The 23868-nt window shown below is 42.7% G+C and overlaps 1 protein-coding gene across 2 annotated transcripts in view; it reads left to right on the top strand.

The window, feature by feature from the left end:
• The window catches only part of BRF1 (BRF1 RNA polymerase III transcription initiation factor subunit), a 169632-nt gene that overhangs the window by 92108 nt on the left and 53656 nt on the right, over positions 1-23868 (top strand). For both annotated transcript variants that reach the window (XM_008934781.4, XM_018082429.3), the window contains exons 8-11: positions 3494-3620; positions 4319-4358; positions 4448-4540; positions 5214-5492. In XM_008934781.4, the coding sequence (XP_008933029.1) occupies positions 3494-3620; positions 4319-4358; positions 4448-4540; positions 5214-5492 (539 nt within the window). The remainder of the gene's footprint in view (positions 1-3493; positions 3621-4318; positions 4359-4447; positions 4541-5213; positions 5493-23868) is intronic.

The following is a 23868-nucleotide window of genomic DNA, read 5'->3' as shown; positions in this document are numbered from 1 at the left end:
AAGTGTGAACAGAATTGGTTTACTGGTTTGTATACAAAAGTGCTTTATCAGAAGCTGAGGTGTGGTTTTGTCTGTAAATGGATGAAACAACAACTGTGGAAACTTTCCTTTGTAAAAAAGGGTTGAGGTTAGAGGCAGATGACACCAGGCTCTGGAAAAACTTTTCTCCCAAAGGAATTTGTTTGAAAGAGTTTGCTGTGAGAAACTGTAAGAGGACAGTTTATGCTGGAAGTTAAATCTTAGCCTGAGCTGTAGTGGCTGCCTCTGCTTTGACTATAAATAGAAAATACTTGTCTGCCAAATTTCAGTTTTTAGAACCCTTTTGAATATGTGCCAAGGAAATAATATCTTAATTTGTATATCTGTTTATTTTCCTCCGTCTGTGCATAACTTGAAGTGGCAACTCTTATTAGGTTTTTTTTTAGGTTAACAAAAGTGAAAATGAACTTGGATAGTATTTTTATGTGGGACTTAAAAATTAGCCCGTAGCTATTTTTTTGTTTTCATGAGGGCACTCCCTCGCCCCCGACGTTATTGTGTTTATGATTAAGGTTACGTCAGTTTTTCTTAACTGCTAAATTCATGTTGTCTTGTTTCATGCAGTGCAGACTGCTGCGGCATCAGTTTGTTGCCTTGGTGGGATGTGTCCAAACAGTGGGTAAAATTAAAGAAATGTTTAAAAATATGTAGCCAGTGTAAAATGTTGAGGCAGGCAAGTGGTTGGCAAGTGCAGGTATTTATTTATATCAAGTTAAAAGAGAAAATGTTGAGTGTACAGCTCGCTCTCCCACGGGGGTGATGCTCAAGTTGGGATCCTGACCGTCCGGGGTGGTTCTTCAGTTTTGAAGGAAGGCTGGAGCCTTATGGATAAGACCAGAGAGAAGTGAAGAAGTAATGTGCTCCTTTAAATTTGGACTTGCCACTGGCCTGTACCTACACTGTTGTGCTGGCAGCCCTCCCCACTGGGTGGTCAGCTCTTCCCCGTTTGTCTTGGATCAGGACTGAGGAAAAGGAGGGCACGGGCATGGGACAGGACGCTGGAGGCCAAGTCAGATGGTTGCACTGTGCTGTGCTGTAGGTTTGAGCTCCTTGGTAGCAAAGATGACGTAGCTCTGCCCTGTCCTAGTGCACATGCACTGAAGGTCTTGGGAGAGACCTGTCCTGCTGTTCTGGCTCGGGGGAAGCCGGCGCTCAAGCCGGAGCTCTTGCCAGCTGCCTCAGCGGAGGGCTGACATCTGACGGGTGCAGGGTACGTGACGTGAATCATGACACTGTGGACAGGAGAGGGACAGACAGAGCCTGAGGTGTCCCAAGCAGACACGCACAGGGTTAAGTGCTGACACCCACCATGGTCATCTCATCCCCAGCCTAGCTTTATGAGCAACTGGTTTTGCTCCGGGTGTTTCCTTGTCTGCTTGGCATGCGCAGAGGTGGTGCTTTGTTGGGGCTCTGGCTCTGGCAGCTCACCTCAGACTCAGAGCAAGTGTGGGATAAACAAACTGTGTGTCTTTGCCAAAGTGCATGTTGGCTTTTAACAGTGGGAGGAGAATAATATTTTAACGAGGTGAGGCTGGTTGGGAGGAAAAGTCTTGCTGAAGTGGGACTACCTGTGAGTGCATGATTCATTTGTGGAGAGATGGATGACTGTTCTTTAATGATGGTGACTGGGAAGATCCATGTTCCTCAAATGATACATGGGTTTGGCATTAAGTGAATCCTGAATTAAAATAATAATAATAACAGTGCCCTTGCCTGGTTTTCCCTCTAGCCTGATAGATGAGGCTCCCTCCTGAAAGGTGGGTACTGCACGCTGGAAGCCCATTAATGCTGAGAAAGATTTCTAGCCTTTTAATTAAAAGCTGGGTGCTGCTGCTGCCAACAGCATCCTCCTCTCCTTTCCAATTTGATCTGAAAGAGAGGAGGAGAGGGCTGGTCCCTGGTGCTCTGAGGGAAGGTTTTGGGCTGTCAGTCATTCTCAAGTACATGGCTAATTTGGGGCTTTGGGCCTGAACTCCAAAAGCAAGTCTAGTGTTCAGAGGCTTTCTTCTCAGCAGCACTAATCTGGCTGGCATAGCTGTGCATGGGCTCACCGTGCTGCTTGCTCTTGGAGTTATATAGAGGTGCCTGGCTCTCTCTGAGCATTTCATGGCATGAGATGCCACCTGTGGCCTCTGCTTCAGGAGTGGAATACCTCCAGGCAAAGTGTCCTGAAGTGGCAGCATGCCTATGCCCCTCTGTATGGACTGTCTTGTCTTGTTCCTCAGTTTGTAAAAGAAGATATACAGATACTGTTGAGGATATAGGGGGAGAGTGTGGCCCTGTGCTCTTGACTTTGACACTGGCATTGGTTAGAAACTAAATTTCTGTCTTAGAGAAAATTCATTTTCAGAAGAACTTTCATTGCAACCAGAGGTAAAGGAGAAAACAGCAATTGCCTTTAGAGGGAGAGAAATGCTGCAAGGTCCTGTACTGGGAGCACTGAATCACCATTTTTAGTTTCCTGGCTTTGCAGATGGAAGCTGTTGTCAGCTTTGCTTCCTCTGGAAGATGGGAATATTCCAATGAAGCAGCTGCAGACCCATCACTGCCGTTTTCCCATGGAAAATGTTGATATTATTAAAAGGGCACTTTCTGTCAGAGAAGCATTCTGCCAGACGTTTCCTGACCTGGCTTTGTATTTAACCTTTTGTCTCACTTTCTCCCATCTGTGAAATGGATGTGCTCATTCTCCTGTATAAAATTCTCCACCTGTATAAAATGCTGGAATTTGTGGATGAAATTATAACCATGAGGTCTTATTTAAGATCAAATTCCTTTGAAAGATTCAGCTGCTTTCGTGGCAATTCCCCATGAAGCTGGTCCTATTTCTCACTTAGGTAGGAACTTTTAAATACAAACCTTAAACAAAGTTTATTATTGTCAAATTATGTGCATTCATCTATTCCATCTGTGTGACATGCAGATAATTCCTTTATTTTACCACTGCTACTGTGTGTCCTGGGAAGCTTATTTCTTGTCCCTCTTCCAGTCTGCCAAAGAATTTTACTTCAACATTTGATTTGCATAAATTAATCAGACTAACATGTCAGGAATATTTTTGAGCCTACTCCTAAACTATGATGGCAGATATTTTATTTTAAGTGTCTGTTTTGTTGTTGCTGTTGATAACAAAAGCAACGAGAGGGGAGGAATGAGCTGCGTTTCTCGTCTTAGTTTTGTCTACACTTAATTGACTGCAGGGGCTGCAGTGTTTCTGTTCATCTGTTATGTACTCTAATACTCTAATAAATCAAAAGCTAATTTGGGATATGAAAAGATACTTTCTTTGCAGCAGATGAAACAATTAGTAGCACTTCAGTTTTAATGTAGTCTGTATTTGAACCAGAGTTGCTAAGGATGACATGTTTATTCTGTAACTTGGCAGTTTGTGAATTTTGTTACTTTTGAAGGAGTTCTTAGAGATGTTTTGGTCATGTGCTATATGCTTTGGTAGGTTGACAGAGTTTGAAGATACACCAACCAGTCAACTAACCATAGATGAGTTTATGAAGATTGACTTGGAAGAAGAATGTGATCCTCCTTCATTTACAGCTGGTCAAAAAAAATTGAAGATACAGCAGGTGAATTCTGAATTGGATGCTCTCTGTATTTTTCTCCTCTATACTCCTTCTGTGCATTCCTTTCTGAATCAGTTAATATGAAATCCTAACTGACCAGCCTTTGGTAAGGTTTAGTTACATTTATTTTGAGGTTCTTGTGTGGTTTAATTTCTTTACAAAGCATGAACTAAAGCTGGCACCAGAGGAGAAGATTTTACTACTGTCATAGTAATTTCTTATGTTATTGGTTTGTTAGGGTTTTTGTTTGTTCTAAATATGCCATCATGTAGGCACATCAGTGATGCTCTGAAGAGCCTGCCAGGTGCTGCAGGTCAGAGCTTCACTCTACCATCACCTGTGTGCTCTGTCTGGTGTGAGCACTCCAGTCACAGTGCTGTCCTTGTGCGTGCTCACATCTACAGGCACAGTGACAGGGTCAGAGTGCTGAAGAATGAGGCCTTTTATTTACAGCTTGCCAGAGTGAAGGGTCTCTTTGAAGTATATAGATGGGGGAGATAAATTTGAATCGGTCAGTATTTTGAAACTTGTCTGTCTTACCTGTCTGACACTACAAAGTAATTTCAGTTGTGAATCAAAACCTGCTGAGTGCTTTTAAAATACCCTGCCATTCTCTGTCTCTATATACAGTTCACAAACAGTTGAAAATTGTGCATCTTTTTTTAGTAATTTCACGTTTATTTTGTTTGTTTTCATTTCAGCTTGAGAAGGCATTATCAAAAAAGCTGGAGGATTTTGAAGGTATAAGTTGTGTTTAGTGTAACATATCACTCATTTCTTCAAAATTATATCAGTGATTGCTGAGTTTTATTTTTATTTTAACACCACAGGAGAAATATCGAGCTACCAAGATGAAATAGAGATTGAATTAGAAAACAGTAGACCGAAAGCAAAAGGTGTATTTGCAAATTTCACTAAAGATGGTAAGTCTGTAAAGTCTTATGGCTACCTAAATAGTATTGGGTTCAGATCAGACAGTCTGAAGTGTATGAACTTTATTGTGATAAATGTGATCGTATATATGCTTGCATAGTACAAGATCTCTTTTGCATTGGGGTTCTCTCTGCCAAATACTTGATTCATAGTCCAGTCTTCAAAACAACTACATTGTGACAGTTCATTAATGATTTCAGTTGTTTTTCTTTCCTGGTGCAGTATAAGCTTGGCACTGGCGCCTGAGAATGTTTCATCACTGAAGGTGCAGTGGACCAGTATCTAGACCCTTCTGTCGCCAAATTCTCCAGTTGACTTCCCATATGGAAAGGATTTGTGCAGGTTGAACTGGCTATTTTTAATTTGTAATTGTGCCAGGAAATAGCTGACTTCTCTCACAAAGCCCTTTCACCTAATTTGATAAGACAATGCTTTTATTTTAAATGTTGACTGGAGTCACAAAAATGCATTTTAATAGTCAAGGTGATGAATTTGAAGAGCATCTGGGAACTCCACGTATTCATATGTTGGACTAAAATATTGTGTATTTTGTCTACAGATTTCCTCTAAAGATTTTTATTCTTTAAGTGAGCACCTCTCTATTTATTTAGTTTCTGTAGCAGATGGTATGCAATGATCTGTTGGGGTTTTTTTCCCCTGCAGATTCTATAGAAGATAATGCCTCTAGCATACTTGGAGAGGAGGAGGCAGAAGATGAGGAACTGGAAGCAGCTGCTAATCACTTAAACAAGGACTTTTATGATGAACTTCATGAGAAGGATAGAGTTAAAAAAAATGAAGAAGGGGAATGCAGAAATGGAAATGAAACTCTTGTAAGACCACCTGCACTGGAATCCTTGCTCGGCCCACTCCCCACTGCCGCTAGTCTTGGCATAACAGAGTCCATAAAAGAGTGCATATCCACTAAGGACCAAGAGCCTGGTGAGTAGGAGTTCAGTTCAGCTCGGAGCAGAAACTGGACACAAGCAGCCACTTGTGGGTTTGTTGTGTAATTTCCCTGTATCTTGTTGGTTACTGTGGCAGCAATTCCGTGAATCAATGTAACATTGGGGGTACAACAGCTGTGAGGCTGGATGGGACGAGTGGTCTTGGTTGTTGATGTGGGTTGATGTGGTTGTTGACATCTGCTTCTCTGGAAGTTGCTGGAAAATCTGGAGTGCCTCATTATTTTCTGAAGCCTGAGAATGTGTATCTCTTGGTTAAGTCGATTTGCAGTCATATGATAGCTGATGGGCATATTTCAAGCCATGAAGTCTCAATTAGGAAATTGGAGGAAGCGGATCCCTGTAAATATGACTGGAAATTAAAACCCAAGTACGAGAATTTTAGATCAAGGCAGACTTTCTCAGGAGACATTTTACTGTAGTCAGACATGATGCAGTCTGTTTCTGATTGAGAATCTTTGCAAATGGCAAACATTTAAAATGTTTGAGAGAGGAAATAACTGGTTGTATGCTTTTTTCTTTGATATGGACTTTGGTGTGTGTTGTGCTGGTTCTACTCCATTTTTCCTAAAACCTCCAGATTTGTCGGTAGCATACAGCTCTGTGTAGCACAGGACTGATCAACCAAAGAAGCCAGTTTTACCACAGCCATTAAAGCAGCCAGTACTGCAAACAGCCAGTCATCCAGGCAGGTTTGTTTGCTTTTTTGCATGTGTTCTTGAACTTTATGGAGATGGCATTTTTTTTAATTCCTTTTGCATCCTAGTGACTCCGAAAACAGAGCATATCTAAAGGGCATTTTACTCTTTTCTTTATCAGAGTTAATTTTTCCATCATAAGACACACCTATCCAAATCTGTTTTGTCAGCTTACTTGGGGGTCGATGCAACAGAACATTTTGTTATCCAAACTGTTCTGATGCTGATTTCTGCTCAACAGCACCAACTTGTAATAAGGTAATCCCTGCCTGAACACATTCAGATACTTATTATGTTAGTGTTCACTCTCCAGAAATGTAGAAGGATGATTGCATGTTTGTATTTTGTACAAAGAAAATCATATACAAACAGTTGAGTGGTTTTGGTTTTGTTTTAATTACGATTAAGAAAATGGATGGCTTGTGGCTCATCTTTCTCCGGGAAATCAGCGGTTTGTGTCGAAGAGAGGTCAGTCATGGCTAGAAGCTGTTGTTGTCTGGCTACCCACTGACCTGTAAAAAGGAGTTCCCCATGATGGATATTTCTCAGCTGGCATTGCTATTGACCATTTTAATGGACAGGCTGAGGACTGAGTTTAAAGATCAAACTAAGCTGGTATAGCCAGGTAGATTCCTTTGAGTCAAGCTTCAGGCATGTGGGCAGGAGAGTGCAGGGCTGCTCGTGCTATGGCTTGTCTGTATTTGCTGTTTGTTTTCTTGCAAAAGTGGAGGATGTGCCAAATGAACTGAATTTCGAAACCAAGCAGGTTTCAGTATGTTCACTCTCTTTCAATGCATCTGAGAAAGCACTGCGGGTGTTTGAACAAGTACTTGTTTTCTTAACATGTTCTGAAGTTCATATGCAAAATTACTGTTTTGCTTTCATTTTGATTGTAGATCCTGCCCCAAACTTTGTTGGATTTTGAGTGGTTTTTCTTGGTTTGGGGGAAGGGTGTTTGGGGTTTTATTTGTGGGTTTCTTCGTGGTTTGCTTTTGGTTGCCTTTTTTTTCCCCAGTGTCTCTGTTATTTATTTTAACAATTTAAAAGTTTCATGTTAAGTCCAATTCACTTTGGTTATGCCTGTGCTGCAGGATAGTCGTGCAATTCCCAGTCTCCAAGCCCTTGCCATGCAGTGCCTGTGTGGTGTGGGTGCATCCTAGTGGTGTCTACATCATCCTCCTGAGGACCTGGTTTCCTTTGGGAAGTTGTCTGTATTTAGGAGCAGCAGTGCAGCTTTAATGTCTTTCAGGTGACTGGGAACTAAGTCTAGCAGAGGATGGGAAAGCACATCTGGCTTGCAGTTGGCATGTCATTATGGTGAATAAAGAAAACCTCTTGTTAAGATGCCTCTCATTGGTTACCTGTGCATTGTTGTTCTGAACCCTGATGAAAACCAGCATAGGTGATTCTGGCACCTCAGGCAGTGATGTCTTGAGTTCTGCCTCGTAGTTCTGGGAAATCTGGGAAGGGTTTGTACCTGGAGGTAGCATGTTCTTCTATCAGACCAACTGGTATAGTTGTAAAAATCAGACAGCTTGCAGGTTGGTGGACCCTTCTTTAAACATGAAAAAGAAATGGCAGTATTCAAAACTAAATACAGAATGAAAGCAGTTGCTCAGAGTTTGAGATGGCACAGTTACAGATCATCTTGAAACAAAAGTAGTTGGTGCCTATGGAGGGAGGAGGAAAAGCTCACAAAATTTCCTGGATTTATCCTGTGTATTTGAATTTGCAGTTTATACTGTGAATTTCAGCTGGCTGCAGCTTTTCTGTGGAAGTTCATATTCCAAGATCTAAGTCCACTGGAAAACGGAGAATGTTGTTGCTACACTGAACCCTTTTGGTGATGTTCTGGTCCTTCTCCACAGCTAAGTCATAAACCAGGAACCTTTCCCTTCCCTCAGCCCTCTCCAGCCCTGAGTCATCTTCCTCTGCATGGTTCAGGTTGGGCAGGACGCTTTACCAGGATGATTTTGTATCCACTGCTGGACTCCTCATGTCGTTGGATGGGTGTATTATGTCCAGTCAGTTCAGTGGTTGGAAATGGCCTGCCTGGTGCTCCGTGGTGGGGAGGCCCAGCAAACCCTCGTGGTGATGCAGGTGGCTCTTAAATAGGAGCTCAGCAAACAGGTGCAGTATGTGCCATGTTTGGCCTCCTTAAATGCAGGTTGTCTCTTCTCCTCTCTGTAATGATCTCTCTTCCTCAAGAAAAACTCTGCTGTATGTACCTCCTACAAAGTCTTTTCATTTGGCTTTGGCATGTGGTAATTCAGTTTCTAATTGGCTGCATCAGCTGCACCTTTGTGCTATGGTGACTGCAGCAACAGCAGAAGGTTTCTCACAAACTGCTTTTGCAGATAAGACTTAGTGCAGAGCCCAAGTATTAAGAAAAAATAAGTCTATTTTTGCTCCACTTACAGTTGGTATTTGGGTAGTGTGAGCTTGTCCATATGAATGTTTTATGGAAAGCACAGTATTTTAGCAAATTTGCATTACAAAGACAGCATGTAAAGTACCGGGTTAATGATTCTGAGGCAGTAAAGTGCTTAGAATAAACACTACATTTGGCTGTTTTTCCCTACAAAGTGTGTTAATTTGCAGAAACTTTAAGCTGAAAAATGTTTGAGTTTTTGCAAACTGCTTTTTTCTCCTTCTTCATGATAAATGTGCTTTATGGTGAGATCTCAGTTTCAGAGATGGAGATCAGGTACATCAGTTGGTCCATTTTCCTGGCCGTGCAGCATCCCAGCATCCTCACCACTTTTTGATTCTGCAGTTCCCCAAAACAGTGCACCATTTCTTTTAGAAGACTGTGACAGTCAAATATCATGAAGTTTGTTCCCAAGAAATAACATTCTTTGGTGTAAGATTTCCCTCTGCAATTTATTTTTACGTCCCTTTTATACCGCTTCAAATACTTTATCATCTTTCTTTGTGTTTCTGTCATTCTGATGTTTACTGGCTGTCACCCTGTCCTACCCACATTGGGCTGGACACTGCCAGTTCATCTCTTCTTGCCACGTGAAGGAAAAGTGAGGAAGGTCTGGTAATAACAGAGATAAAGGCAAAATACAGTGTGTACACAGACTGTCTTTATATAACTTCCCCTTCGCAATCTAGTGCTTGAGGCCTGATTTATGTTTTGTTTTGAATCAAATTTCACATGTAGTTGTTTAAGGCAGTAGTTCCAAGTGCTGTATGTGAAGTGGGTGGCAACATGCTCCTGCACGTCCTCATGAAAGCGAGCGGCTTTTGCAGTGAGAAATCGCCGTGCGTGTACCATCTTGTGCTTGGTCAGGCACCCACGAGCTGCATTCGCTGCTAATTTCACAAAGAATACATGAGAAAGGTTCACAATTAACAGTTTGCTCATTTATTGCTCCTTGTGTTTACGCCTCCATTACTGCTGCAAGCGTGATCCGGCAGGGGCTGAGGTTGAAGGATATTGCCATTGATTTCTGTGGGTGTTAAAGGCCCCATGCAGGCCGTGTTCATTGATCGGGCAGTCGTCGTCCCTGTGTACAGGGGCTGTTCAGCTTCTTACTCACGGAGGATTTGAAAAGTGGCTAAAAGTGATCTGATACGAGGTGGGGACAGGCTCGTCCTTCCGGGTCTTACCTGTCTTCTGGACTTCATCCCCTGCAGCTGCCAGCTCCCACTTCATACCCTCTCCTGGCCTTGGGGCTTCTCCAGTCCTCCCACGAGCAAATTCACCTCCCTCACCCAGCAAGGGAAAATGGATGTGTGTGTGAACCCCCTTCTTTGTTTTGGCAGCAACAGATGACCAGTGCCAGCAGCACTGCAGGCAGGGAAGTTTGCAAAAACGTGACGTTATGCAGGGTCTGAGGTGCTGTGGAAGGATGCTCAGGGGCCTGCAGGTGGCTGGAGAATGGCTGTTGAGGGATGCATGTGCCAAGGAGAGTTGTTCACCTTGTCTGGGATCCCAGTGTGGATTGGGGCATGGCGAGCAGCAGGGTCACTGCTGTCACCGTTACTGCTCCATCAATGGTTGGGTGTTGATTGTACTGATTTGTACTGATTTATACTGATTTCTTCTTCCAGCATCCTCCTTTTTTCCTCAAATTGTGTCTGAATATATCACTGCTATGTTCCAGTATTTGAAGGGTGGCTACAGAGAGGATGAAAACTCCATTTTTACAAGGGGTCACATGGAAAAGACAAAAGTTAATGGGTACGGGTTACTCCCAGGGAGATTTGAATTGGAGAGAAAAAGAAATTTTTTTCACAGTGAGATTATCCATTTGATTAATCTCCCCAAGGAAGTGATGGATTCCCCAACTTTGGAGACTTTTAAGATTTGGCTGGACAGGGTGCTGGGCCATCTTGTCTAGACCATGAAAGGTTGGACCAGATGGTCCTTACGGTCCCTTCCAACCTGGTATTCTTTGATTCTGCGATATAATCAGTAGAGAGAACACTATAAAGCTCTATTACATCATAATTGCTGCATACATGAGAAACAAAGCTCCTGAGTTTAGCACTAATTGTGTTACATATTCAAAAGACACCTGGTGATCAGCACAAGAGTGCATGTCCCCATCCTGATCACTCTTCTTCTGGCCTCTGGCCTCAACGCCGCGGTTGCTTTGGTGGTTTTAAGCCCCACCTCTGGAAATGAGCCGTGTGCGGGACCTGCTCGGTGCCACCTTCCTTGTGCGATGCCTTCAGAGCACTTGGAGGGTTTGATCTTTGTCTCTGTGTGCCGTTTGCTGATTGGAGAATATCTTCTGCGGCAGGACCAGCCCTGTCCCGATTTCGAGATCTAAACAATAAAAACCTTGGTACAAGCTAATCTTCCTACTCTGGCCTCCATATGCCTGTGTTTGGCAGCCTTGACGGGCTGTATCCCTGATTGAGCCTTCATTACGCCGTTAATGAGATGTGAAGAGCTTGTTGCAGCCAGAGCAGTAATATGAGACCACCAGCTGCTTGGAGTGCAGTTTTTTGATACCTGAAGCCTTGGGTATGAATTACAGATGACAGGATTTTCTTACTTGACTATGTATGTCACTCACACACAAGTACTGTGTGTGCATGTCTTCCTCCAAAATCTGAGTGCAGGTTTTTTCATGCAGGATCTTTGCATTTCATTAAAGGATAGGAATGCTATAAATTCATTCCATATTCATGCCGTAACTAGGAAGGTTAAGGGATGAAAACTAATCATCGAGTTTGGCTGAAAGATTTCCAAACAAATCCAGAGAGGGGTTTTGGAGAGAAACCTACAGTTTGTTAGAGCCATCAGGGAGATAAATTCTAGTGAAAGCATAAGCTGAATCATGTGAGTACATTTTTATAGCATTTATGGACATTTTAGGAACTTTCCAAAGGACTGGGTTATCGATATGGACACTCCTTATAGAAAAATTTGTGTGGTTTTTGTCAGAAGCGTTGGTTGAAAAGAACTGCCCCAGAGTAATGGATGCTGGGGTTGGGAAAAGGTGCTGGAAAGTGGGGTTCAGGTTCCTGAGCCAAGTGAAGAACATCGATCTTTTAAACCTTACTTGGCCATGTCACCTGTGAATGAATGCCCTTAGCCCATGGCTGTCCTGTTATCCCCCTGTTATCCCAGCTGTTTTAGGGGAGAAAGTCTCCTTCTCCTTCTTCTTATTTTTTTTTGCTTCTTAAAATTCTGTTCTAGAATAGGAAATGCTTTAAAAACTTGAAAGCTTTTCCAGGGTTGGAGGTTTTTTTTGCCTGCATCATTCTGACTGCAGCGGGCAACGTGTCTTTTCTGTCTTGAATTTTTCTGATAAAAGCAATGGTGGAAAATGAGTTTTATTTTCAGTTTGAGTAGTGTAAAAGCCTTACATTGCTCTTTGATGAGTCTAACCAGCCGCTTAAGGCCTCATCCTCCCTTGCTTGAGGAAAAAAAAAGTCAAAAAGGTGCTTTTTGCACTCACTGCTTCAGCTGGCTGCTGCCTGCAGGCTCTTTGGAGAAGGAGGTGGTAGCAGGGCTGTGTCTCCAACTTGGAGACCTGTGCCCGGGGGCAGAGGTTGAACGTGTGGAACAGGGGCTCTGGTGTGTCCCTCTGTGTGTTGATAACTGACATGTGTGTGCTTGCGACATCGATCCTGCTTTTTAGTGGAGCAAGGAGAAGCAGTCAGCCACAGCTGGGTTTTATGCATTGTTTTCCATCGTGTTGAGGGGAAGTCCAAGTCTGCTGTCATCTACTCCAGCACAGCTGCTCCCCTGGGCAAACGGAGAAGAGAAGAAGCTCACCTGGGGATTTAGAAATGGTCCTTTTCTCATACCTAAATAGTGGAGTTGCAAAAGCAGTTGTTCCCCAAATACTAAGGGAGGGTTGTGTTTCGTGGTTGACTTAGATGCCTCAGCATTTGTAGGTGCCAATCTAAGGTTTTCCTTCTGTTGGGGCTTCTTTTCAAGATTTTCTCCTCTCTGCACTCCCTAGCATCTGAAAAGCTGCTGGTTCTCTGCGTGGGAGATACTTTCAGGGGCATTTATAATGCCTTTCCACGGGTCAGTTCTTAAGAAATCTATGGAAACATAACCGTCTAAGGGATCACTGTCCTGCTCTTTAACCTTGATGGAGATAGAATCATAGAATAGTTTGAGTTGGGAGGAACCTTTAAAGGCTATCTGGTTCAACCACCCTGCAATGAGCAGGGACATCAACTAGATCAGAGCCCCCAACCCTGACCTTGAATGTTTCTAGGAATGGAATATCCACCTCTCTGGGCAACCTGTGCCAATGTTTTGCCACGCTCAGCCTTGTAGACTGCGGATTAAAACAAGATTCAGGGAGGTGATGTTCGGGGGATGACACAGACACCTACAGGCACTCAGGAAAGCTGGCTAAAAAACCTCTCTGCTAGTATGAGAATTATATGATCCTTTTCTGCACCTGCCAGAACTGGAGCCCATTAACACTCATGGTTATTTGGTTAGGTGGCCAGTTTGCAGGAGAAGCTGCCCTGCCCTTCTGCCAAAAAGGAAGAAAAGTCACCAAAAAAACTCAAGTGAAAACTGGAATTGTTCTTTAGAGAACTATGGAAAGTGAAATGTGTGGAGGCTACAGAGAGGATGTTAAATTTGCACAGAAAGCTGACTGCTGAGGAGGATGTTATCTGAGCAATTCATCACGGTATCTGAAATGTCAGGAGTGGAGGCCTGGGTTCAGTTCAGGGAATCTCCGTGGTCTCAGTTGTTATTGAGAATAAAGACTTATTAACCCAGGTCAAGGAGCCACTAAACATGCCCTTGGAAGAAGGAAATACAGCACGGAGAGATTTGCAAGGCTTAGCTACTTTGGGTTTAACACGGTGGGTAATAAATCCATGGTTGGGTGCTGTGGTGGATCCCTACCCCTTGGGTTTGTCTGAAAAAGCTAAAATAATCCTCCATTTAGTTCTTCATTTTCTTGTGATACAGGTTCAGCTGGTAAAGGCAGTACCTGGAAACTGAAAATGCACCGAAGTAAACCCTTTAAATGGAGTGCTGTTTCTGCAAGGTTTTAATGTCTTTGTGCAGCAGTTGTGTTGTTTTGCTTTTGTTCGGTAGCTTTGAATTTAGTTTGAAAAACTAATTCCTATATCCTCTTAAGGATTAACTTCATCACACCCCTACACACTTCATCTGTTTTTGTTTGTTGGTCTTAAATCCGTGGGACTGTCACAGCAGGCAAGATGCACGGGCTGGACTGTGACTTGTGTGGATGACCCTTGTAATTAGGGATTTCAGCTGTGGCACTACGGGCTGGTGATGAAAACAGTCGTGAGTTTAGCCTTGTATAATTGTAGTTTGACATTTTTGGTTTGCTAAATGCTTTCATAACTAAAAGGGATGTATTATCCAATAGAGGAAGGATATTAATGTTGACACTGTTGGCAATTAAAAACAATTTTGTAAACTGAGTTTTACTACTCCCGACTGCTTTTGAAACAATTTGTTTTTCAGTGTTACTTTAGGATTGGTTCATTTATTAGGTCTTTTTTCTCGTGTGACAATGAGATAATTGCTATTTATTTTTTATCTTGCAAGCAATAATAATTAAAGCAGCCAAATATAGAGTCTGCTTTGACCTGTAATCAGAGTGACCTGTCAACATGAGGCTACTGTAGTCTTCAGCTTTTCAATTTAATTTTATTTCATAGGCACTCACCAGAATGCATTCAGTAGGGCTGAAAAAATTGTGGTTAGAGTTTTCAGTGTTCATTAATTACAGTGGTGCAGAGCTGTAGAAACAAACAGATAAGAACAACTTTGGGTTGGCTATTAATAGCAAAAATTGTGATCTTTTATCTAGGGCTGGGTGGGCTGTGTTGGGCCAGTGTCCGAAGGGGCCAGAGGAGGAGATGCTGGCAGGCTGCCAAGGGAGGGGTAACTGCAAATTAGGGGAAAATTGCAAAGAGTTGACTCGAGGGAGTTTCTGCAGCCAAGTTTTGCTAAAAGGAAGCAGAAAGTATTTTATTTTTAAAGTTAGCCATTTAAGGTAAGGCTCAGCTTTCATATTGAAACGTATGTGTACACCTAAGATTGTAGAAGTTGTTTTCTGTGATGAAAGACCTGGACATCTACAACTGTGTTGTAGGAATAATAAGAGAATGAATGTGAAATGAGATTGCGTAAATAATGCTGTTAAGTAGTACCCAGAAAGAAATTCAAAGCAAGGAACAAGGCTTTTGAGGCAGGTATAAACGCAGAAGCCAGAAGTAAACAGCTGTGCAGTGGGTGGAAGGATACCATTTTTCAGCAAATGCACTACTTAAATGCCATGTTTGATTTAGTTATGGTGGGGAGGCCACTGTGTGCTCACAGATGGGAAGGAACTAAACAGTGCTCTGGGACCAAATCCTGAACACTAACATAGGATCAAGGCAAATGACTTTGGTCACTGGACAGTGATTTTGGAAGTTATGCTTAATGGTCCTTATTAATTTCCTCGTAAAGGTGGAAAATGCAGATCTACAATACCATTGAAATCATGTATTGAAATGCCCCTATCAACATGAAATGGTGTCACCAGTGGAGGTATTTTATTCTGGCAGTATTTTTCATTAAATAAAACATACCTCAGTGAGAACTTGCTTTTCCATGAAGTCCCTCTTTGCACTTCCAAGCTGGAGTTTTTTGCACTTAGTGGGAGCACTGTGTTTGTGTCTCACGGCTCTGTAGCTGCTGCAGGACTAAGGCAAAGCTCCTGTACCAAGTTCTTTCCCAAGAGCAAAGATAAAATCCCCAGTTTATACTTTGGGTTTGGCCTCCAGTTTTAGAGTGGAGCAGGTGTGTCAGGATGTGATGTTGTGGGTGCTGTTGGTTGAGGTTAAGAAGGGTCTTACCTTCCTGGCTCATCCCCCTCCTATCTGCTGGCATCGGCCTCCCTCACCTGGGTCTGTCAAAAGTGTCACAGGCTCGTGCAGGCTTTTTTAATAATGGCTTTTTTAATAATTTTGATGGATGTGTGTTAGGGAATGATGCCTTGGCAGGTACAGTGGCAGCTGAGAGGGAGGTGGTACCTCCAGCAAATGGAAGGGGCACAGGGCTGAGTCAGGGATGCAGAGGTACCAGTGCTGGAAAGCTTGTGCTGAGGTACCAGTGCTGGAAAGCTTTTACAATCCGTTGGTGACCTGGGATGGGCAGTTTCAGATATGCTGTTGCCCAAGGTCACTTTATAGTGCAGGGTCTTTGTAGAGAGTAAGGTTGATTCTTGGAAGTTCAGCTCCAGAAACACAACACTTAGAAATCTGGGAGCAATGAAGAAGTTTGGTTTAACAAGGTGGGGAGGGAGTTCAAAAAGGTACGCTGAATTCTCTCCTGAAAAAACCTCCTTTTAAATTAAAAGTTTATTGCTTTGTCTCGACTTTCAGAAAGCCTGCATGAAACTTTCTTGCCTTTGAAAGCTTGATAGAAACTCTTGAAGTACTTTGACTGAAACAGAAAATTTAATAGTGAGGCATTTTGAACACAGAGCGATGTTTGTGGGCAAGTAATTTAAACAGGTAGTAATATGAAACAGTGTTGCACTTGAAAGGCTACAACTGGTGTACACACACAAATGGGCAGGAATAGCACTGGGAGCAATAAAATCTAGGGATGCTTCATACTGCTTTCATTGCAAACGATTTTTATGGTATGGCCTGTGAAGCAATTGAAATGCAGAGAGCTGGCACATCACTAGATTGATAATTCCTCCTGCTATTTACAGCTTATTCTCAGTACAGATGTCCCCAATTCTTTCTTTCTATCACATTAAAGTTTCTTGTCTGCTTCTATTCCATGCCTACCTCAAACGTAGCATTTTTCAAAATTGTCCCTCCAATTTATTTTTTTCCCCTCTTTAAAAGTTTATATCAGATGAAACCTAACTGCTAGTTTTTATCCCAGGGTTTACACTTAAATTTTTAACAAGCTCGTTTTTAAGATCAGTCTTCTTTGAGAGAGCACTTGGCTGATCCATCAATAATTATGTAGCAATAAAGCAACTGTGTAAAAATGGCACCTTTGTGCCAAACAGATTGGTTTGCAGAGCCACTGATAAAGATGAATGTTTATTACAATTTACTACGCTTGGTTCTGCAGATGCAATATAGCTATTTTCTTTTTGGCTTATGTGTCACAAAAAGTAATTTCCAATTGTGGAATGTTTATGGTAATAAGGATGTATAACTTGGGAGAGCCCAGACTGACTTTCAAATACCAGCATGAGTTTGCAATGCCGGTAATTTAGAAAAAAAATAAAGAACATTTCTTTCTTTTTTTTTTTTTGTTTTGTGTTATTTCTTGTTTTATTTCTTTGCTTAACAAAATTTTTAAACAATCACTGGGACAGAACACACAGGGAACCCTACAGTGTCATTTAGTTACTCTTCTGAATTAATTGCTATTATATTAATTGTTGGTTCTTCAAAATTTGGCAAACTTCCTCATTCTCCTTGCTGCATCCAAAGATTTCTGCTGTTAATTTTACTACAATATGAAGAAAAATGTAATATCCAAAATTAACACGACAGCCGGATATTGTTGTTCTTGTTTCCTTTTTTTCTTTCATTTTTTTTTTTTTTGAAAGTGCCAGCACAATTAAGGCTGTGATTTAGATGACTTGTAGTGTTCAAATCTGTCCTCTTCTTTCAGACAAAATGCAGAATAACATAGTCTGTAAGTTTTTATGGCCGGTAGATGCGCAGTCAGTTCGGTCAGCCAAGCTGGTTGGTTGCAGTGTCACCGCAGTGATGAAATCATCTCTTGGTAGCAGCTGAGAAACACCTTGAGAATTAAACTTTTGTGGATGCAGATGTTGGGATCCCTGCCTCCTCAGCATCCGGCACAGCCCCTGGGTGCTCCTTCACTGGATTTCCCCAGGCTGGTGTCGGGGCATGGATGTCTTGGCACAGCCACGCTGGCTGCCTGTCAGTGGTGTCTGAGCTACAAGGTGCTTTCATCGACTTGCAAACCTTTTCTGGACAAGGGCCAAAATTCCCTGTGAGAAGTAGTGACTTTGCCTTATCTTGGGTGTGTTGTGCCCAGTTTGGAGGGAGAGGTGCAGTTGGAGTGGCAGAGCTCAGCTTCATCCCCTCGGTCCCTGCCGGCGATGGCAGAGCTGAGGTGTCCACGTGCCTGGTTCTCCTCAGCAGGAATGAGGAGCTCTTCCACAGACCAGTTTGCTGCCCCAGCCCTCAAGTCTTTGAGGCAATTTGTAGCTACGTCAGCAAACGCTTTCAACCCACATCATTCATTTCAGTTGGCATTCACTGACAGTAATGTTCCTTTGCTTGGCTTCGTTTTAGCATTTAATGATTTTTATGTTGGTTTTGATGGCGTGAAGGGAATTGCATGGGAGTGTTTTGTCTGGACTTTAGTATTCTCTGCTTTATCTTGCTAGTAAGGTTCAAAATCTTACTCCTTCAGGAGACAGGGCCTCTGTGCACCTTGCAAGCTCTTCCCTCATCAGTCCCTTCTGTCAGCCCATTATCCTGGGCTTATTTTACTTCACGGATAATGATGCTAAAATCTGCTGTGGAAAGTGTTTACCTTGTTAAAACTAGCATAAAGAACAATACATCTCTTCTTATCTAAAGAAATAAAAGAAAAGAAATAAAGTATAAGTAAACACCTATTCTATATAAAAGGGCAGTAGGTCTGAATTTTAAATCATGATCTGGTGGGCTGCATTTCGTCTTGTAATGAAATACTAAAAAGTTATCCAGAGCTTATTTTCAGAAGATAACTTTGGTTTAGTTAATTCAAAATAAACTTTCCAAATTTCAGATAACATTACATGTGATGCTGAATGTGTTTAAATGAATTGGTACATGAAATGCACATCCCTGTCTCCCAGTGGGCTGGGGACACATAGTCGTTTTTCTGAGAACTGGTGCCATAACACAGTATGTTATGGTGAACCTAGATTAAGGCCCATGGGAAAGCATCATTATTCAGTTAATTAAAGAAAAACAACTTTGATACTGTGCCATATGCTGTACAATAAAATGGGTGCATGGCAGAAAGAGCCATGAATCCTTTCAGTGTATGTGAGACTGAGCCATGATTTGTGACTTTGCTCTTGCCTCTGCAATACTGTGTTAAGTAGAGACCTCTGTATTTAAATAAAATTAATTGCATGTGGATGTGGGACCTTATATTTTCCAGTGCACTGCTTGAAATGCTTACTTGGTTTTCAAGACTTACTAAAATCTTTCCAAAGTCTTCATTTCCCTTTGCATCTAATCAACATTTAAGCAGAGTCCTTTGTGTGCCTGTAATCTGGAGAAGATGGGCAGATTGGGGAGAAATTGTAAACTCAGCAGTACACAAGTTATCTAAAATGACATATGAAGTATAGTCCTGTTAGTATATAAACTTTATATACAAATCAGATGTTGAGATTAATCATAAGGACAGGTTGCACAAGCAGATGGCTGGCCTTTCTGATAGCCATTAGCTTGAAAGGCTGGCTTTGAAACTGGCTCTCTTCTCTACAGGTGAATTGTGCTGCAGGGCTTTGTTGGGAAAAGGTTATTTCTCCAGCTCCACCTAAACCTCCTGTGCACAGAAGTGCTGTATTCCACCATTCCTGGAGAATAAGACAAATTATTCTCCACAGCTTTCTTCTTTTGGAGAGTTGTGGTGTCAGAGGGCATTCCAGCGCTGTACTGATGGATCTCAGGCATATGGAGTACACATGCTAATTGTGCTGTGCTTATGGATCAGTCTGTCCAAATGCCAAGGCTTTGGGGCCCTGGAGGTGCTGCAGGCAAAATGTTAAAAGCCTTCTCCACTGTCTACTGTGCATCTGGGAAAAGGTGCATTGCAGTCCCTAAAGCATCAGGGAAGAGGAGGAGGAGGAGGAGGTGGAGGACAGAGTCCACGCACGTCCTCTCCAGGAGTTTGTTGTGGTACCTGTACTTCCTACAGCAGCTTGTGCTGCAGTTTGGCCAGGTGACCAAGGGACCTTGCCATGCTCCACTTGCACCTGGAGCCACCCAAGCAATGCCTATACTTGGGATTGTAGAGATCCTAATATGCTTCACATATATATGCCTGAATGGACACAAAGCTACCTTGATCCCTGGGGCAGGGCTCCTACAAGAGCTCTGTTTGGGGCCAGGGCAAGATAGAGAAGTGCTTCATCCACCTACGTGTTTCTCAGCCATTGACATGGCAAGAGACAAAAAGATGATGCTTCATCTAACAAGAAATTGCTCAGTCTCTGTGATTTTTATTTAAAAACGTGGTCTGTGCTGGCTGCAGACATCTGTTGCCTAATGGTCTGATGCTCTTAACACAGATCTACATTTCTGTAGCTGCCTCCTTTTAAGAATTCAAACCAAATGTTTCCTAGTTCCAGGTTTGTAAACCCCAGCTGGTGATCCTGATCACCAAACCAGTCAGGATCTTATGTGTCATCTCTCTCTGCTTCATGCCTCTGATAGTCCTGGTGGCATGAAACCCTGCCTGATACCTGCTCTGAGTCCAACCCCCATCCACCTCAGAGGCTTTTCTTTTGGGTCAGGTTCCCACCTACCTGCTTTGTTTTCAAAGCTTTTGCTTTTGGCAAGGGAGCTTTCTGCTCTTGCCTGTTATTCTAATGTAGTAATAACAAATAATAAGAATAAACTTTTACCTTCTCTTTCCTCTCCCCATATCTCTAATTCCCCACTTGCTATTTCTCATTAGCAATGAAGGAAGGAAGAAGCTGGGTAACAAAATGAGAAATTTCTTGCCTGATAATTTTCTTTCAGTTAACAGCTTCTCACCATCCAGCCCACCTGGACAGTGTGGTAAATGCCCAGGGTACATATTGATTTTTTTTACCTCTAAATAAAGACTCAGGTATATAATTTCATACATTATATTGTGATGTGATGTTGTCTGAATGCTAATAATTGTCTGCTGAAGCATTTCTGTAGTCCAGGTGACTTCTGCTGTCTGATGCTGAGCTTGTCACCAGATCTACCATAGACCAGCTCTGAACCTCAGAGAAGAGAGTCTGCCCAGCTTTACTGAGAGATGGTAAGGGTGACTAGGAGAAAGTTTTAAGTGGAAAGTTCAACTCATTCCACTTATTTGCTCATCTGGGTGAGTTATTTTGGTAGACTGTTTTTAACGTGGAGCAGCTCTTTGATCCAGGCCACAGTGCTGGAAGGAAGAGAAAGACTGTTGCTTTAATGGGAGAGCTGACACAGGCCAGATTAACAAGGAAGTGAGTCTGTGGCCTCTGAATGCCCAGCACTAACCCATGTGCCTGTCCTGCAGGTGGGGAGCTGGGGCTGGGGGTAAGTGTGGTAACTCTGATGTGGCAAGAGACATGTCAGAGTTAGGCTGGGCTCTGGTTTGCATTTCCTTGTGATGGTTCAACCATTTGTGCTTCTGCTAAAGGAAAATTGCTCTAATTTTTGGGCCTACATCTGAGCCAACCATGACTTTTTAGTGGTGTTCTAGGAATGTAAGTTAACTTTACTTTTGAGTTCCAGTCAGTCAAGTTAGCCTTAAAATGTTGTATTTCAAGCCTCCTCATTTTTTTCCTGTGTCTTTGTAGCTTAAAAACTGTCTGTGTATATATCATAGTGTCACATAATAATGGAATGGTTTGGGTTTGAAGGGAACCTTAAAGATCATCTAGTTCCAAGTCCCCTGCCATGGGCTGGGACACCACCCACTAGATTAGGTTGTATATGTTGTGTATTTATATGGCTGTATACATTAAAAAATTTTCCCTGGTGGGACAGAAGTGGATTCACAGTTTAAAAAACATAGATAAAAATAATCCAAGCAAAATTCTTGGATTTGCTTTTGAGTTCTCTGTAGTGCAGAGCTCACTCACCATTGTGTTTTAGTTGATGTGAGGTACAGGAATAGATTCACTTCTCAGTAAACATATGTCCTTCTGCTGGGGTGGCTGAGTGCTGGCCAGGCTTGCAGGGACAGACAGCAGAGCGTTTAGTGCCCACGGCAAGACCCGGCTGCTTCACCGGTGATCTGCAGAAATGATGCTTCAGCACTTAAACATTAAGCCAGCTGTTCCCTTTACTGCTGGCTTGGGTGTAAAGTGCTCTTGCTGTTTTACATAGTGGTCTGGCAGTATGAGGAAAGTGAGCTGGAGTGGGATCTGAGCCTGGCTGCTTTTGCTGTCGGCTCTCCGGGGTGTTGGACAGCCCCTGCCCTCTGCAAGAGATAACAGCAGCAAACTCTGCCCTTGTGGGGTTTGGAGAGGGGAACTGATTAAGATGCTGATCAGTTCTTCCCCTTGGCCTCTCCCTTTATATAAACTGTTACTCTTGGATCCCCCTGCACAGATTTAAAAAAACACAGAAAATACAGGCCAGAAGGCACCAAAAAGAATGAAGGGTGGGGGAAGGGAAAGGAGGAGAAAGATGCCAAGAACAGCATAAAAGGCAAAAGAGGAAAATGCAGCAGGGAATTGGTGATCGGCTGGAAAAGAGCAATGAGTAGGGGAAGTCTGTCTTCATAGTCTCCATTTTAAAAAGTTTTAAGTCCGTAACTGCTCAGGCAGGAGGGGATGAATGTGTGATCACGGGCTGAGATGTGAGCGTGTGGCACCTTTGGCAGGAGCACCGTGGTCGGTCTCATCATTCCCAGATGCAGAAGTCACAAAGTGGAGAAGACTTGTGTCTCTGCCTGGGAGCTTGTACCACTTCTGGGCTTTGGCGCTGAAAAATGGCATTTGTGGTAGTTAGTTAGTGTGTTTCTGGGTGAATATTGGTCAGTTGATCATTGATAGTTACTGGTTTCATCAGTAAAATGTAGCTTTTTTGATCCTGTTCAGAGCAGCTGTCCTCTCACCCCTCAGTCATGGCAGCAGGGTTGTGAGCTCAAAAAAGAACGACAAGCTGCATCAAGTACGTTGCATAAATCGTGCTCTTTTTCATTGTTTTCCAAAGGTGTTTGTGGGACACATGTTGTTCCAGAAGAGGAACCTCTGTTACTGGTTTTCAGGGCAGTGTCAAGGTGTTCTTCAGTTCAAGAGCTTAATGTTCAGCTGTATTTATTTTGGGAGGTTGAAAGGGTTTTTTCTTAAGGGCTTTTTATGTTGCTGTGTAACTCAATGAACATGAGCTTACTTTTTCAAAGAAAACTCTTCAGAATCAGAAAGGCTTTCTTTATTGCTGGACTGGTTTTGTACTACCTACTTAAAAAATATATATATTGCAGGGAGGATTTCTGGAAAGAATGGAGAGATTAACTGTTTTTCTGATGCTTCAAGTTTAAGTTAATAAGTTTCCATGTCTGTTAGACGAGTGGTCTTAAAGGTATAACATTTAACTGGATATGAAATATGTGAATGTGGTTAGGTTAGATCCTCTGTGGGCTGTGAGGTGAAACAATAGCATTTGTTTCACTATGGATGTGCTCTCAGGAAAGCAGCAGGGTTGGTGGTTTGGGGGTATTTTTTCCGAAGTGGAAATTTAATTTATAAAAAATATGTTCAATATCTAATAAAAGTTTTGTGAGAGACAACTGACTGCAGGAAAAGCTTTTCTCATAATTCATTCCCATATATCATTAAGCACACAAATTTGAAATTCTGTTCCTGTGACGGGGTAATTGTTCTGCGACTGCCGTGTGACGGCGGCTGAGGCAGGAGGGCTGTCGGGTGTCAGTCAGCTGCTGCAGGACACACATAGCACCTGAAGCTTGAGTCTCAGTGTGAGGAAGTAGGCTCAGGCTCTTAATAAAGATGGGTTTGTAGTTCTGCACGGCATTAAGGCCTGATCTTGTAGGAAAATCTCCTTCTGCCTACAGCAACGGGGATGAGCCCAATGCAGTGAGTGCAAACCAGCTGGAGCTGCTCCCAGCTCTTAATTTGCTTTGCTTTGTTAGAGGGTCCTGTTTTCCATAGACAGGAGTGAGGAAATAGCTGATGAGTTTGTACATCCCTGCTTTTGACCTTGCATAGCCACAGTAGTAGAGTATGTGGAATTTCTTTGTTTTCATTAAATCGTACCTTTTTCCTCTCTGCCCTTCATTTGCACCCATTTGGGCTTTGTCTCTCTACACTTTTTATAGTCCAAGTATGAGGAGCTGGCCAGTGGGCACTTTGCAGAGCCAAGGCTGTGTGCCCTGGCACTGCCAGGCAGCCTGGCGCCGGCCGGCAATGCTTCCCACCATCCCTCGTCAGCAGGAATGAATGTTTCTGGGAAGACGGGGCCTCGCTC

This window comes from Manacus vitellinus, unplaced genomic scaffold, assembly GCF_001715985.3.
Source record: "Manacus vitellinus isolate BGI_N305 unplaced genomic scaffold, ASM171598v3 scaffold_6_pilon, whole genome shotgun sequence".
Taxonomy (NCBI): Eukaryota; Metazoa; Chordata; class Aves; order Passeriformes; family Pipridae; genus Manacus; species Manacus vitellinus.
Note: the sequence above shows the minus strand (reverse complement) of the source record. Positions and strands in the feature narration are given on the sequence as shown.